Source organism: Gorilla gorilla, chromosome 2 (assembly GCF_029281585.2).
Source record: "Gorilla gorilla gorilla isolate KB3781 chromosome 2, NHGRI_mGorGor1-v2.1_pri, whole genome shotgun sequence".
NCBI classification, from domain to species: Eukaryota; Metazoa; Chordata; class Mammalia; order Primates; family Hominidae; genus Gorilla; species Gorilla gorilla.
Window position 1 is genome coordinate 196,095,396 of NC_086017.1, and position 12,758 is coordinate 196,108,153.

At 38.3% G+C, this 12,758-nt stretch overlaps 1 protein-coding gene across 2 annotated transcripts in view; it reads left to right on the top strand.

Moving 5' to 3' along the window:
* Positions 1–12,758, top strand: part of VPS8 (VPS8 subunit of CORVET complex) — a 239,072-nt gene that overhangs the window by 180,723 nt on the left and 45,591 nt on the right. For both annotated transcript variants that reach the window (XM_063704436.1, XM_004038141.4), the window contains exons 42-44: positions 1,605–1,685; positions 3,954–4,123; positions 7,364–7,529. In XM_063704436.1, the coding sequence (XP_063560506.1) occupies positions 1,605–1,685; positions 3,954–4,123; positions 7,364–7,529 (417 nt within the window). The remainder of the gene's footprint in view (positions 1–1,604; positions 1,686–3,953; positions 4,124–7,363; positions 7,530–12,758) is intronic.

The window sequence follows — 12,758 nt, forward strand, 5'->3', positions numbered from 1 at the left end:
AAAAGTAATTTATTACTTAATTTATTAGTTTTTGTATCCAGACTTGGGAGACCAGTATAGTGTGTTTATTAAAAGTGTGATTTCTGAAGTACCTAGATTCAAATCCCATCTTATCTGCTTCATAGTTTTGTGACTTAGAGAAGTTTTTGTAACCTCTCTAAGCATCAGTTTCTTTACTCATAAAACCTGTTGAAGGAATTTAGTAATATGTTAAACATAAACTGCTTAGTACTGTACTTGGCATATGCTACTCACTTAAAGTAGCAGCTACTTTTATCATAACTGTGTAGTTGGATTCTCCTATTTGGCATGGAAAAGAGTCATTTATGTCATACATAACTTGATATTAGAGAAAATTAATAGACTTGGCTCATTTATTCACAGTTTTAAAATTATAATTATTAGTCTAGCCAAAGGTCAGTGAAGCGAGCACATACATATGCTGATGGGGATAAAAATCCTAAAATAGGTAGAGCAATTGGGCAATATATATTGATAGCCATGAAAATGCCCTTTGAGTCTATAGTTTTCTATCTAGAAATCTGTAAAGAAAGAATCAGAGATTCCAATTGAGATTTGCAGCCACTAGCATTTAATAATAGTGGCTGGAGTTTGGGAAAGGGGAAAAGTGAAGCCTTCAAAGCAGAAAATGAATAAAACGTATTTTCACATGATTTATATTCTGTACCTATTAAGAAATACTTGTAATGTGTCACAAGAGTAGAGAAAATAAAAGAAATATTTGCTGGTATGGAAAAGTGCTCACAATATACCATTGAATTAAAAAAAGATATAAAAATATTTTGTAAAATACTCAAATTTTATACACTAAAAAATATATCCCTCTTTCTCTTCCTCTGCTCACCTCTCCCAGAAACAAGACTAGAGAAATATACATCAAAATATCAACAGTGTTTATCTCTGGTTGGATTTCAGTTTTTGGTGTGGTTTTTTGTTTTTTGTTTTGTTTTTTGGTTTTTTTGGGGTTTTTTTTTGTACACTTCAGTGTTTCCAAAATGCACATAATAAACAAGTTACTTGGCATACCTCATATGAAATGCAGTGGAGAGAACATTGGGTATCTAGGTATCTTTTGTTTATCAGTAGTGACCTTATTGAAAAAAACTTCAAAAAACTGAGAGCTGTTTTCTCAGAACCTGTTTGTCTCCAAAACTGATGCAATTGAGTTGGTTAGGGGCAGGAGGTAGCTAAATGGGATCACAGGAGGAGTTGTTGGACAGATTCTGGGTATTCCTGAGTACACTGGTTTTAATGTAACATATATATGAGCTCAAAGAGGGAGAGTTGCTGTTACATATGAAGGAGAGGAAGCTTCTTGCAGAAACAAAATAAAAGTAAAGTTTAATTAGACTTGTAAGGATTGTTAAGAAAGGGGCTTGGATAATTTAAATTTTGTTTTTCAAAAATATTTGAGATGGTCAGAGGAAGACTATGGTACATTTCCAGTGGAAAGTTCATGGAAGAATAAATATTTTGTGACTGTAGAAAAATACTTAAAAGCATTTGGCTTTTTCAGCTAACTTACATTTTAAAGTAATTTTAAAATACAGAATTGTAACAGAATTATAATTTTTTCCGATTAGGATCCAGTTTATGGAAAAGGAAAACTTGGAGAAATCCAGGGACTTATCTTGGGAATGTTAGATACCTTTAACTATGAACAAGTAAGTAAGCTACTTGTTACATCTAAGTCTGTCCTAAGGTAGAAAAATGCTATTTTTTTTTCTTTTGTACCTATACTTAAAAAAAAATTACCATCTATTTACTGGCAGTTAGGGAGACTGAGGTGTATGTGTGTGTATTTCTTTTAGTTTTTCTCTCGCCAGGCATGGTAACTCATACCTGTAACACCAGCACTTTGGAAGACTGAGACAGGAGGGTTGCCAGAGGCCAGGAGTTCGAGACCAGTCCAGGCAACATAGCAAGACTCTGTCTCTACAAAAAATAAAAAAAAATTAGCTGGGCATGGTGGCATGTGCCTGTAATTGTAACTCCTCAGGACGATCAATTGAGCCCAGGAGTTAGAGGCTGCAGTGAGCTATGATTGTGCCACTGCACTCTCCAGGTGACAGAGCAAGACCCTGTCTCTGAAAAAAAAAAAAAAAATACTCTTGACCTTAATTTGTGTACACACACACACATTTCAGAATGTAGAAATGCATCAAATTCAAATTTAGTTTATTTTCATTCATTGGCAATGAAATAAATATCTTTTTTCAAAATGAAAGTGTGAGAAACTTTCTGGAAAAATAATTTAATACAAAGCTATACCACATGAAAAGGAAGGATCAACATGAATATAGAAAATTGTAAAATAAAATTAAATGAGTATTATTTTAAACATTCTGAAACAGATAGTTGTCACTAACCATTGTATTAGTCTGTTTTTATGCTGCTGATAAAGACATACCCAAGACTGGGCAGTTTACAAAAGAAAGAGGTTTATTGGACTTACAGTTCCGTGTGGCTGGGGAGGCCTCACAATCATGGCGGAAGGTGAAAGGCATGTCTCACATAGCAGCAGATAAGAGAAGAGAGCTTGTGCAGAGAAACTCCCCCTTATAATACCGTCTGCTCTTGTGAAACTTATTCACTGTCACGAGAACAACACAGGAAAGACCTGCCCCCATGATTCAGTTACCTCCCACTGGGTCCCTCCCACCACACGTGGTAATTCAAGATGAGATTTGGGTGGGGACACAGCCAAACCATATCACCATAAATGGTCATTAGTCTTCCCTTAACTCAAAATTGTCTTTAGCTGTAAGTCTCAGTAAGAGCCAGCTTGGTATATGGGCTTTTTTCTTAGCGTACTGCAGAGCGACCCATGAAGCCACCTAGGAAAAGTACCATTTAGGTCTGTTGGAGACAATGTCTGCTTTTTTTTAAGAATCCGAGAGAAGAAAAGGAAAATCTGGGTGACAGCTTTTCTTAGAATGTTGTAAGAATTGCAGTTTGGCTAAGCGTAGCCTGGTGAAGCTTGATAACCCCTGCAGTCACAGATTCCAGGTTAGCAGAGGTATAGTTGTGTGCAAGGCAGAAAATGTTTGCCAATTTTGGAACTATGGAAGAGGAGAAAAAGATAATACTGATTGGAAAGAATTAGAATAGACCATTAGAACCAAAAGTATTGCATTACGGACAAAGTTAAAGAGTTAAGCTGTATAGCAAGGAGGGCAGGCAGTACCTAGCTCTATCTTCCCCTTCAGGACTGAGAGAAAAGAACCCAAATACATAGCCAGATGATATATATGAATGTTAAGAATGAGATACAGTACAAAAACAATACTATATAAATACATAGAGCCTTAAAATGACTTAATGTGATAGCTGTTAAAATGTCTTTATGTGACTTAATGATAGATGTCATGGTCTTGAGTAGATGCAAATGACTTCTAAGTGCTGATCAGGAAAATGTGATCTCTCTGCCCAAGGAAGATGAAAATAGAGTAATGGCCATTAGCTTTACTAGTGAAAAGATATTTGAAACATTACCACAAATGCAGTTTCAATAAAAAAATCTGGGATTCAGACTTCGCTGTATTCTTTATTACAACACTCTGAGCCATTCAGAGAGCAGTTATTATATAAATGTAATAAATAGATTTGGGCTTATCTAGTCATTTGAAAGCCATCAATACTGAATTAAGCTGCAGAATGGCAGAGCTCACATTTCTTAGTAGAAACTAATGACAAATTTGAGAATCTTTGTAATGTATACACTCACCATTACTCTGCACATTGAGGTTAACTGCTTGAATTTGGGAGGTTTTGATGTTTTTTTGTTTCAACAATGTTATCCCTTTATAGTGTGTTTCAATTTTAGTTGTTGGTAGTTGAAAACTAAACAAGTGCTATTCACCATTCATCTCCTCTATCTCTTTCATCTTATAACCTTTTGTTTGTTTGTTTTTTGTTTTGGTGTTTCATAGACCCTGCTGGAAACAACAACTAGCCTTCTAAACCAAGATCTCCATTGGTCATTGTGTAACCTGAGAGCTTCGGTCACCAGAGGACTGAATCCCAAACAAGATTACTGCTCTATATGTTTGCAGCAGTACAAGAGACGCCAAGAAATGGCTGATGAAATTATTGTCTTTAGGTAAGAAAGGGAAGGAAATGTTACATGTATAGTACATGTACATCTGTGGCATTACCAGGCAAGAATCCACTTGGATACACGGGTAGTCATTCTAGCAATGAATATGATAGGCAAGTTCCTGCCCTCACAGACCTTACATTCTGCATTGGGGTGGAGGTTAGGGTGCCCAGGAAAGACATAAATACAGAGGAATAAGAGCTATGGAGAAAAATAAAACACAGGACAAATAGATAGAAGGATGACGAGTTCAGGACAAGTGCTGTTGAATGAGGGAAAGCATATCTGAGGACATGACCTTTGAGCAGAACGAGAGAGGGAGGGGCAAAGGTGCTGAGAGGTGTTTGGATTCTGAGTATCCTTTAAAGGTAGGGATAACTTGCTGGTGTATTAGATGTGGAGTATAAGAGAAAAATGAATCTTTGGTCTGAGCAATTGGGTAAACATGGTACCGTTGTCTAAGATGAGGAAGAACAGGTACAAGGAGCTGGGGAAATCAGGAGTTTTTGTCTTGCACGTGTTAGGTTTGAAAGGTACTGTTAGACATCAAGTAGGGATGCCAGCTAGACAGTTATTCAAGTCAGAAATCTGGAGATGTGTTGAGACTGGAAAATTTTAATTTAGAAGTTGTCAGTATATGATATTTAAGCTACATTGCAAAGAGAGAGGAACCCTAGTGCAGAGTGAAGGTGTTGGTCTCAGGAGCAAAGACAGCTCATCTAGAATGTATGGATAGAGGTAACATGATATGGCCATGGAGCCAAACTCCCTGAGTTCAAATCTTGACTCTGCTACATGCCGGCTGTGAGACCTTGGACAAGTTATTTAACCTCTTTATATCTTAGTTTCCTCATCTGTAAATAGGATAATAGGGTTTTGTGAGGATTGAATGAGATGATTTATATAAGGCACTTGTAACAGTGCCTGGCATGAGTAAGCACTATCTGAGTGTTACCTCTGCAGGAAGATTGGTAGACTTGATGGTTGGAAGGGGAAGTAGTTCTCTTCACACAAAGAGCCCATTCAGGCAAGAAATATTTATTGAGCACCTGCTGTATGAAAGCTGCTATTCAAGGGGATAGGATACAGGATGAACAAAACAAAGGATTTGCCCTCATGGAGTTTACATTGTAGTGGCAGGGATAGACCATAAGCCAACAAGTGAAATGCCAGATACTGATAACTACCATGGGGGAAAAAGTGTTAAAGGAGATACAGAGTGTTTGGTGGGGGGGTGCAGATATTTTATATAGGTTGGTCAGGGAAAGGCTCACTGTTAAGGTGACTTATGAACAGACAACTTAAAAATTAATTAATAGAAAAATAATAGTTACATGAATAAAAAACAAGCTATGCTATAGAGGAAAAGGAATGTTGGGAGCTACTAATTTATAGAGTAGTCCAGGAAAGCCTTCTTGTTTAAGTGACGTTTGAGGGGATCTAAAGGAAGTGGCCATGCAACGTCAGAAGAGAGTACACCAGGCAGAGGAGCCGAGTGCAGAGACCATGAGGCGGGAGAGCCTTGGCATTCTTGAGGAGTAGTGAGTGAGGAGGCTAGTGGCACCTGAGCAGCCAAGGAAGGGGACAGTGAAAGAGACTTCAGAGGAGCAGAGGCCAAATCATGTAGGAGCTGGCCCAAGTCTAACTCATTTTTATAATGAAAGTGAGACTTTTACTCTGAGATGCGAAGCCACTGGATGGTTTTGAGGACTGGGGCGGTGACATGATCTGACCTATGTCTTAAGGATTACTCTGACTGCTGTGTTAAGAAAGGACTAGAGAGATCAAGGGGGAAAGCAGACGGACCACTTAGGCTGTTGTAGTAGCCCATGTGAGAGATGGTCTAGGTAATAGTCATGAAGTAAGAAGTGGTAGGATTCTGGATATATTTGGAAGGTAGTGGTATTTTAAAGCTATGGAACCTGGAAGTAATCGCTAAAGGAGCAAAGGTAGCTACAACAACAGAGTATAGAAGAGGAAGTTTATATATATATACATATATATATATGTATATATATATTATATATATATTTTATATATATATATTTATATATATTTTATATATTATATATATTATATATAATATATATATAGCAAGAGAGAGAGAGAATGGAAGAAAAAAGAAAAAGAGTATAAAGACTATAGAAAAGAAAAGGATTGATTTCTGGAATGTCCGACATTTTAGGTTAGAGAAATGAAGATAAATCTGTGTAGGTGGCTGAGAATTATTCTCAGTACTCAGCTTCTGGGAGGCTGATTTGGTAATTTAGTGTAATCAATAGGGAATTTCTTTATAAGAATAGCATAAGGATTTACTACAGCAATGACGTTTTTGTAAATGTTTAATCAAATCACAACCCTTGCCTTGAATTTGGTGAGCAGACCACTCATGTTGTTATCAAGCTACTTAAATAATTATGATTTTTTCCAGTTGCTTTTTTTTTTCTTTTTGAGATGGAGTCTCATTCTGTCTCCTAGGCTGGAGTGCAGTGGCGCAATCTCAGCTCACTGTAACCTCTGCCTCCCGGGTTCAAGCGATTCTCATGCCTCAGCCTCCTGAGTATCTGGGACTACAGGTGTGTGCCACCACACCTGGCTAATTTTTTGGTTTTTGGTTTTTTTTTTGAGACAGAGTTTTGCTCTTGTTGCCCAGGCTGGAGTGCAGTGGCATGATCTTGGCTCACTGCAACCTCCGCCTCCCAGGTTGAAGCAATTCTTCTGCCTCAGCCTCCCAGGTAGCTGGGATTACAGGTACCCGCCACCACGCCCAGCTAATTTTTTGTATTTTTAGTAGAGACGGGGTTTCACCATGTTGGCCAGGCTGATCTCAAACTCCTAACCTGAGCTGATCTGCCCACCTTGGACTCCCAAAGTGCTGGGATTACAGGCGTGAGCCACCACGCCCAGCCCCCAGTTGCCTTTTTTTTCAGATTATCTAAAAATACTATCCAGATTTCATAGTTTGAGAAATGAACAGAAGTTCAACTCATCCTCTAGGTAGTTTTTAGTCAGAGAACTGTGATTTGTTCGTACTCACAACATAAGTATACAAATATATGAATGTGGATTTTTAAAAAGAGAGGACAGCAGCAAGTACATTCCCTTTCTTGTTTCTTACCCTGTACAGCCATCAGTGCATTTCTACTTGTTAGAGATTTTTATTGCTTCTAAGTACACTTACAAGCTTATATTTATGGATTTTGTGATAATAAAAAGTACAAATTGGTTGCCTTCGTTTTGCAGCTGTGGCCATTTGTATCACTCATTCTGCCTACAAAACAAAGAATGCACTGTGGAATTTGAGGGCCGAACAAGATGGACATGCTACAAATGCAGTTCAAGTAACAAAGTAGGAAAACTCAGTGAAAATTCATCTGAAATTAAAAAGGGAAGGATAACCCCATCACAGGTAAGACTTGTTCTCGTGGCAAAATGGAAATGGTCTTTTCTTACCAGTGTCATTTGGGCCTGGTCTCATTTCCTTCGGTTCCCATAGGTCTCAACAAATTTACCTGGTGGGTATTGGGTACATGAAATGTTCTTTTCAGTCCTATTTAGTGTTTGAAGAGCCTCTCCTCTCTACTCAGTATGGAAAAACATGAATTTGAGAGCAACAGATGACATTTTCTGCCATTAAACGGCTTAAGATTCAGTTGGACAGATGAGGTGTACACACATGAGCCTGCTTTTAAGACCTTTTGATAGAGTAACAGCTTAGCAAGTACAGCTGAGTACTTGCAGGTACCAATGAGTACCTATATGATAAGAGTGCAGAATTATGACTTTTAAGTAGGGCTGATGATGGACAAGGTGCGTACACATATGCTCTTTCACTGCCTTTGGAGTCTGACTACTGGACTAGATGATAATTTTATGTATTTTACAGCCTTTTTTTAAAGCAGACAGCGGAGCAGAGTTTGAACTCTACTGCTTGATAGTTTTCAGGAGAGCAGAGCTTGACAACATGAGGGGTTCAATGTGGAGAAGTTACTGGGACTGGGACTTGATCATTGTGCTCTGCTCGGCTATACTTCCTCTTTGAGGTAGTATCATATTTTTGGCTTCCTGTTGCTTCCTCTGTGCTACCCTATCCTATAGTTGGCCTTCACATTCACATCACATAGTGAAAAGTTGGGCTTGTTACTTTTCTCTTTTTGTTTCTTTTTTTTTTTTTTTTTTTTTTTGAGATGCAGTCTCGCTCTGTTGCCCAGGCTGGAGTGCAGTGGTGCGATCTCAGCTCACTGCAAGCTCCGTCTCCCGGGTTCACGCCATTCTGCCTCAGCCTCCCGAGTAGCTGGGACTATAGGTGTGTGCCACCATGCCCTGCTAATTTTTTGTATTTTTAGTAGAGATGAGGTTTCGTCGTGTTAGCCAGGATGGTCTCGATCTCCTGACCTCATGATCTGCCCGCCTCGGCCTCCCAAAGTGCTGGGATTACAGGCGTGAGCCACCGCACCCGGCCTCTCTTTTTGTTTCATCAGCCATCAGCATTGTATTAGAAGCGGAGCCTGGGAAAACCTCCTGACTAACTTCTCTCCAGATAACAATGTAGAACTTCTACTCTCCAGTGGTAGCCTTTCCAATTATACCTTCCCCAAGTTTGTATTGAACAGTGTGATAGGCACTGTGCCAGGTGCCTGGGGATACAATGGTAGACAAGGCAAACATGGTCTAGTCTTGCAGAGTTTACAGTCAACGAACTTATAAAAGGATTTTTAACAAAGTACTCTCAAGTTTTTTCTGACTCCAATTCAGTTCAATTCTGATACTAGCTAGAGTTAGAGACTCCATGGTTTAAGGGTTCAGTCCCACAAGGACAGTCCTCACTTTAGATGCCAGTCACAAACGAAGTATTCAGGCTACCTACTTTTGTCTGACTTGGCTGCAAATTCATTGGTCCCCATGACCCCCTCTCAGGTTCCATAATTCACTAGGATGATTCACAGAACTCAGGAAACACTTTATTTACATTTACCAATTTATTATAAAGGATGCGACTGAGGAAGAGCCAAATGGAAGAGGTGCATAGGGCAAGGTTGGGGAGGGGGATGAGGAGTGGTAGAGATTCCATGCCCTTTCTGGGCCTACCACCTTCCTAGCACATCAATGTCCACACCAACCCATAAGCTCCTCAACCCCACCATTTACAGGTTTTTTTTGGAGGTTTCATTATGTAGTCATGCCTGATTAAATTATTGGCCATTTATGATTGAGCTCAATCTCCAGCCCCTCTCCCCTCTGCACAGGTTGGGAGATGGGGCTGAAAGTTCCAAACCTCTAACCATGGCTTGGTCTTTCTGGCACCTAGCCCTCATGCTGAAGCTATCCAGGGGTCTCCAGCCAGCAGTCATCTTATTCTCATGCAAAAGACACTCTCATCACTCAGGAGATTCCAAGGGTTTTAGGAGCTGTGTGCCAGGAACCTAAGACAAAGGCCAAATATATGTATTTTTATTATACCACAAGTACTTACAGATGAACTATGCTGTAAGTACAGATAATGAGTAGATATGAAATAGACATGAGAGATCATGGAAGGCCTGCTAGAAGTGCCCTGTTAGCTTCTCTTGAAGGGAAAAGAAAAGGAGTAAGCTAGACGAGTTTAAGTGCAACAAACCCAGAACTAGAAGGTAAGTAGAATGAAATTAAGAGGGTCAGAAAGAGAGTGATATGAGGTGAGGTTCATTAGGCAAGCAAGGACCAAGTTAAGTACTTATGTGTGCCAATACTTATGGCAGTATATTTTTTCACTGGTAAGTGTAATGTTAACTGTAGGCTTTTAGTCTGTAACCTTTATATCATGTTTAGGGAATTCCTTTTTATTCCAAGTTTTCTTGAGAAATTTCTCATGAATTGGTGTAAAGTTTTGAAAGCCATTTACACTGCATTGGTTGCCCTCTTCCTATGTTCTCCACACCTCTTGCAGTGAAGAAAGGTAATCTGTTCACTGAATTTCTTCCTACCTTCTCGAGCATCAAGAAAGGTTCGGAAACCATTTAATTTTATTTTTAAATTTTTTATTTCCATAGTTTTTGAGGAAAAGGTGGTTTTTGATTACTTGGAAAAGTTATTTAGTGGTGATTTCTGAGATTTTGGTGCACCCATCACCCAAGCACTGTACCCTATGCCCAGTGTGTATTCTTTTATCCCTTACTTTGCTCCAGTCCTTCCCCCCTCCCTGAGTCCCCAAAGTCCATTATTTCATTCTTATGCTTTTGCATTCCATAGTTAAGCTCCTACTGATAAATGAGAACATAAGATGCTTGGTTTTCCACTCCTGAGTTACTTCACTTAGAATAATGGTCTCCAACTCCATCCAGATTGTGCAAATGCCATTATTTTGTTTCTTTTTATGGCTGAGTAGTATTCCATGGTGTATGTATACCAGATTTCTTTATGCACTCCTTGGTTGGTGGACATTTAGGTTGGTTCCACATCTTGCAGTTGCAAATTGTGCTGCTATAAACATGCATGTACAAGTGTCTTTTTCATATAATGACTTATTTTCCTTTGGGTAGATACCAAGTAATGGAATTGCTGCATCCAATGGTAGTTCTACTTTTAGTTCTTTAAGGAACCTCCATACTGTTTTCCATAATAGTTGTACTAGTTTACATTCCCACTAGCAGTGTAAAAGTGTTCCCTTTCTGCCACATCCATGCCAACATCTAATATTTTTTTATTTTTTAATTAGGGCCATTCTTGCAGGAGTAAAGTGGTGTCTTATTGCGGTTTTAATTTGCATTTCTCTGATAGTTTAGTGATGTTGAGCATTTTTTCATACATTTGGCCGTTTGTATGTCTTCTTTTGAGAATTGTCTATTTGCATCCTTTGCCCACTTTTTGATGGGGTTGTTTTTTTCTTGCTGATTTGTTTGAGTTCCTTGTAGATTCTGGATGTTAGTCCTTTGTTAGATCCATAGTTTGTTAATATTTTCTCCCTCTCTATGGGCTGTCTGTTTACTCTGCTGATTATTTCTTTTGCTGTGCAGAATCTTTTTAGTTTAATTAGGTTCCATTTATTTATTTGTTTGTTTTGTTTTGTTTTTTATTTATTTATTTATTTATTTTTGCATTTGCTTTTGGGTTCTTGATCATGAGGTCTTTGCCTAAGCCAATGTCTAGAAGGGTTTTTATGGATTCAGGGCTTAGATTTAAGTCTTTGATGCATCTTGAGTTGACTTTGTGTACAGTGAGAGTTGAGGATCCAGTTTCATTCTTCTACATGTGGCTTGCCAATTATCCCAAGCACCATTTGTTGAATAGGATGTCCTTTCCCCACTTTGTGTTTTTGTATGCTTTGTCAAAGATCAGTTAGCTCTAAGTATTTGGCTTTATACCTGGTTTCTCTGCTCTGTTCCATTGGTCTACATTCCTGTTTTTATACCAGTACCATGTTGTATTGGTGACCATACCCTTGTAGTATAGCTTGAAGTTGGGTAATGTGATGCCTCCAGATTTGTTCTTTTTGCTTAGTATTGCTTCGGCTATGTGGGCTCTCTTTTGGTTCCATATGAATTTTAGGATTTTTTTTCTAGTTCCATGAAGAATGATGATGGTATTTTGATGGGAATTGCGTTGAATCTGTAGATTGCTTTTGGCTGTATGGTCATTTTCACAATATTGATTCTACCCATCCATGAGCAAAGGATGTATTTCCATTTGTTTGTGTCATCTGTGATTTCTTTCAGCAGTGTTTTGTAGTTTTCCTTGTAGAGGTCTTTCAACTCCTTGGTTGGGTATATTCCTAAGTATTTTATTTATTTTATTTATTTATTTATTTATTTATTTATTTATTTATTTATTCTTGCAGCTATTGTAAAAGGGATTGAGTTCTTGATTCTCAGCTTGGTCATAGTTGGTGTATAGCAGTGCTGCTGATTTGGGTATGTTAATTTTTTATCCTAAATCTTTATTGAATTCCTTTATCAGATCTAGGAGCTTATTGGATGGGTCTTTAGGGTTTTTAAGGTACACAATCATGTCACTGGTGAACAGTGATGGTTTGACTTCCTTTTTACCGATTGGGTGTCCTTTATTTCTTTCTCTTGTCTGATTGCTGTGGCCAGGACTTCCAGTACTATGTTGAATAAATTGAAAGTGGGCATCCTTGTCTTGTTGCAGTTCTCAGGGGAAACCATTTTAAAATGGGATCTACACATCAGCAGCAGTTTGTTTCTGAGGCTATCCCATTCTGCAGGACAGGAGAGATGACCCAACATTTTCATTAACAGGAAACTTCAGTAAGATCAAATCTAGACACTTTATTGTAATTGTATGAAAGACAGAATGAGAACTATTTTGTTTTTTCTTAAATTTTCCTCTAGCTGTCTGTGTCCCTTGATTTTCTTGCATAAGATATTGTAAAAAGATCTAGTGGGTTAGGTAATATAAGAAGGAAGAGGATATGAAATTTATCAAATACATGTGTTAGATGTTTTTATGTTGTTAGTCTTTACATCAAGTTATGAGGGTGATATAATCCTTATTTTACAGCTGTAGGAACTATCTGTAGCTCAGAGAGTGAGGGCCAATGTTTGACCTCAAGTTTGTAAGACCATCATCACCCTGAATTATCCTACCACCAACCTGTTCTATTTTTATTCTGGCTTTATTGAAACCTGGTAAAGCTGATTTT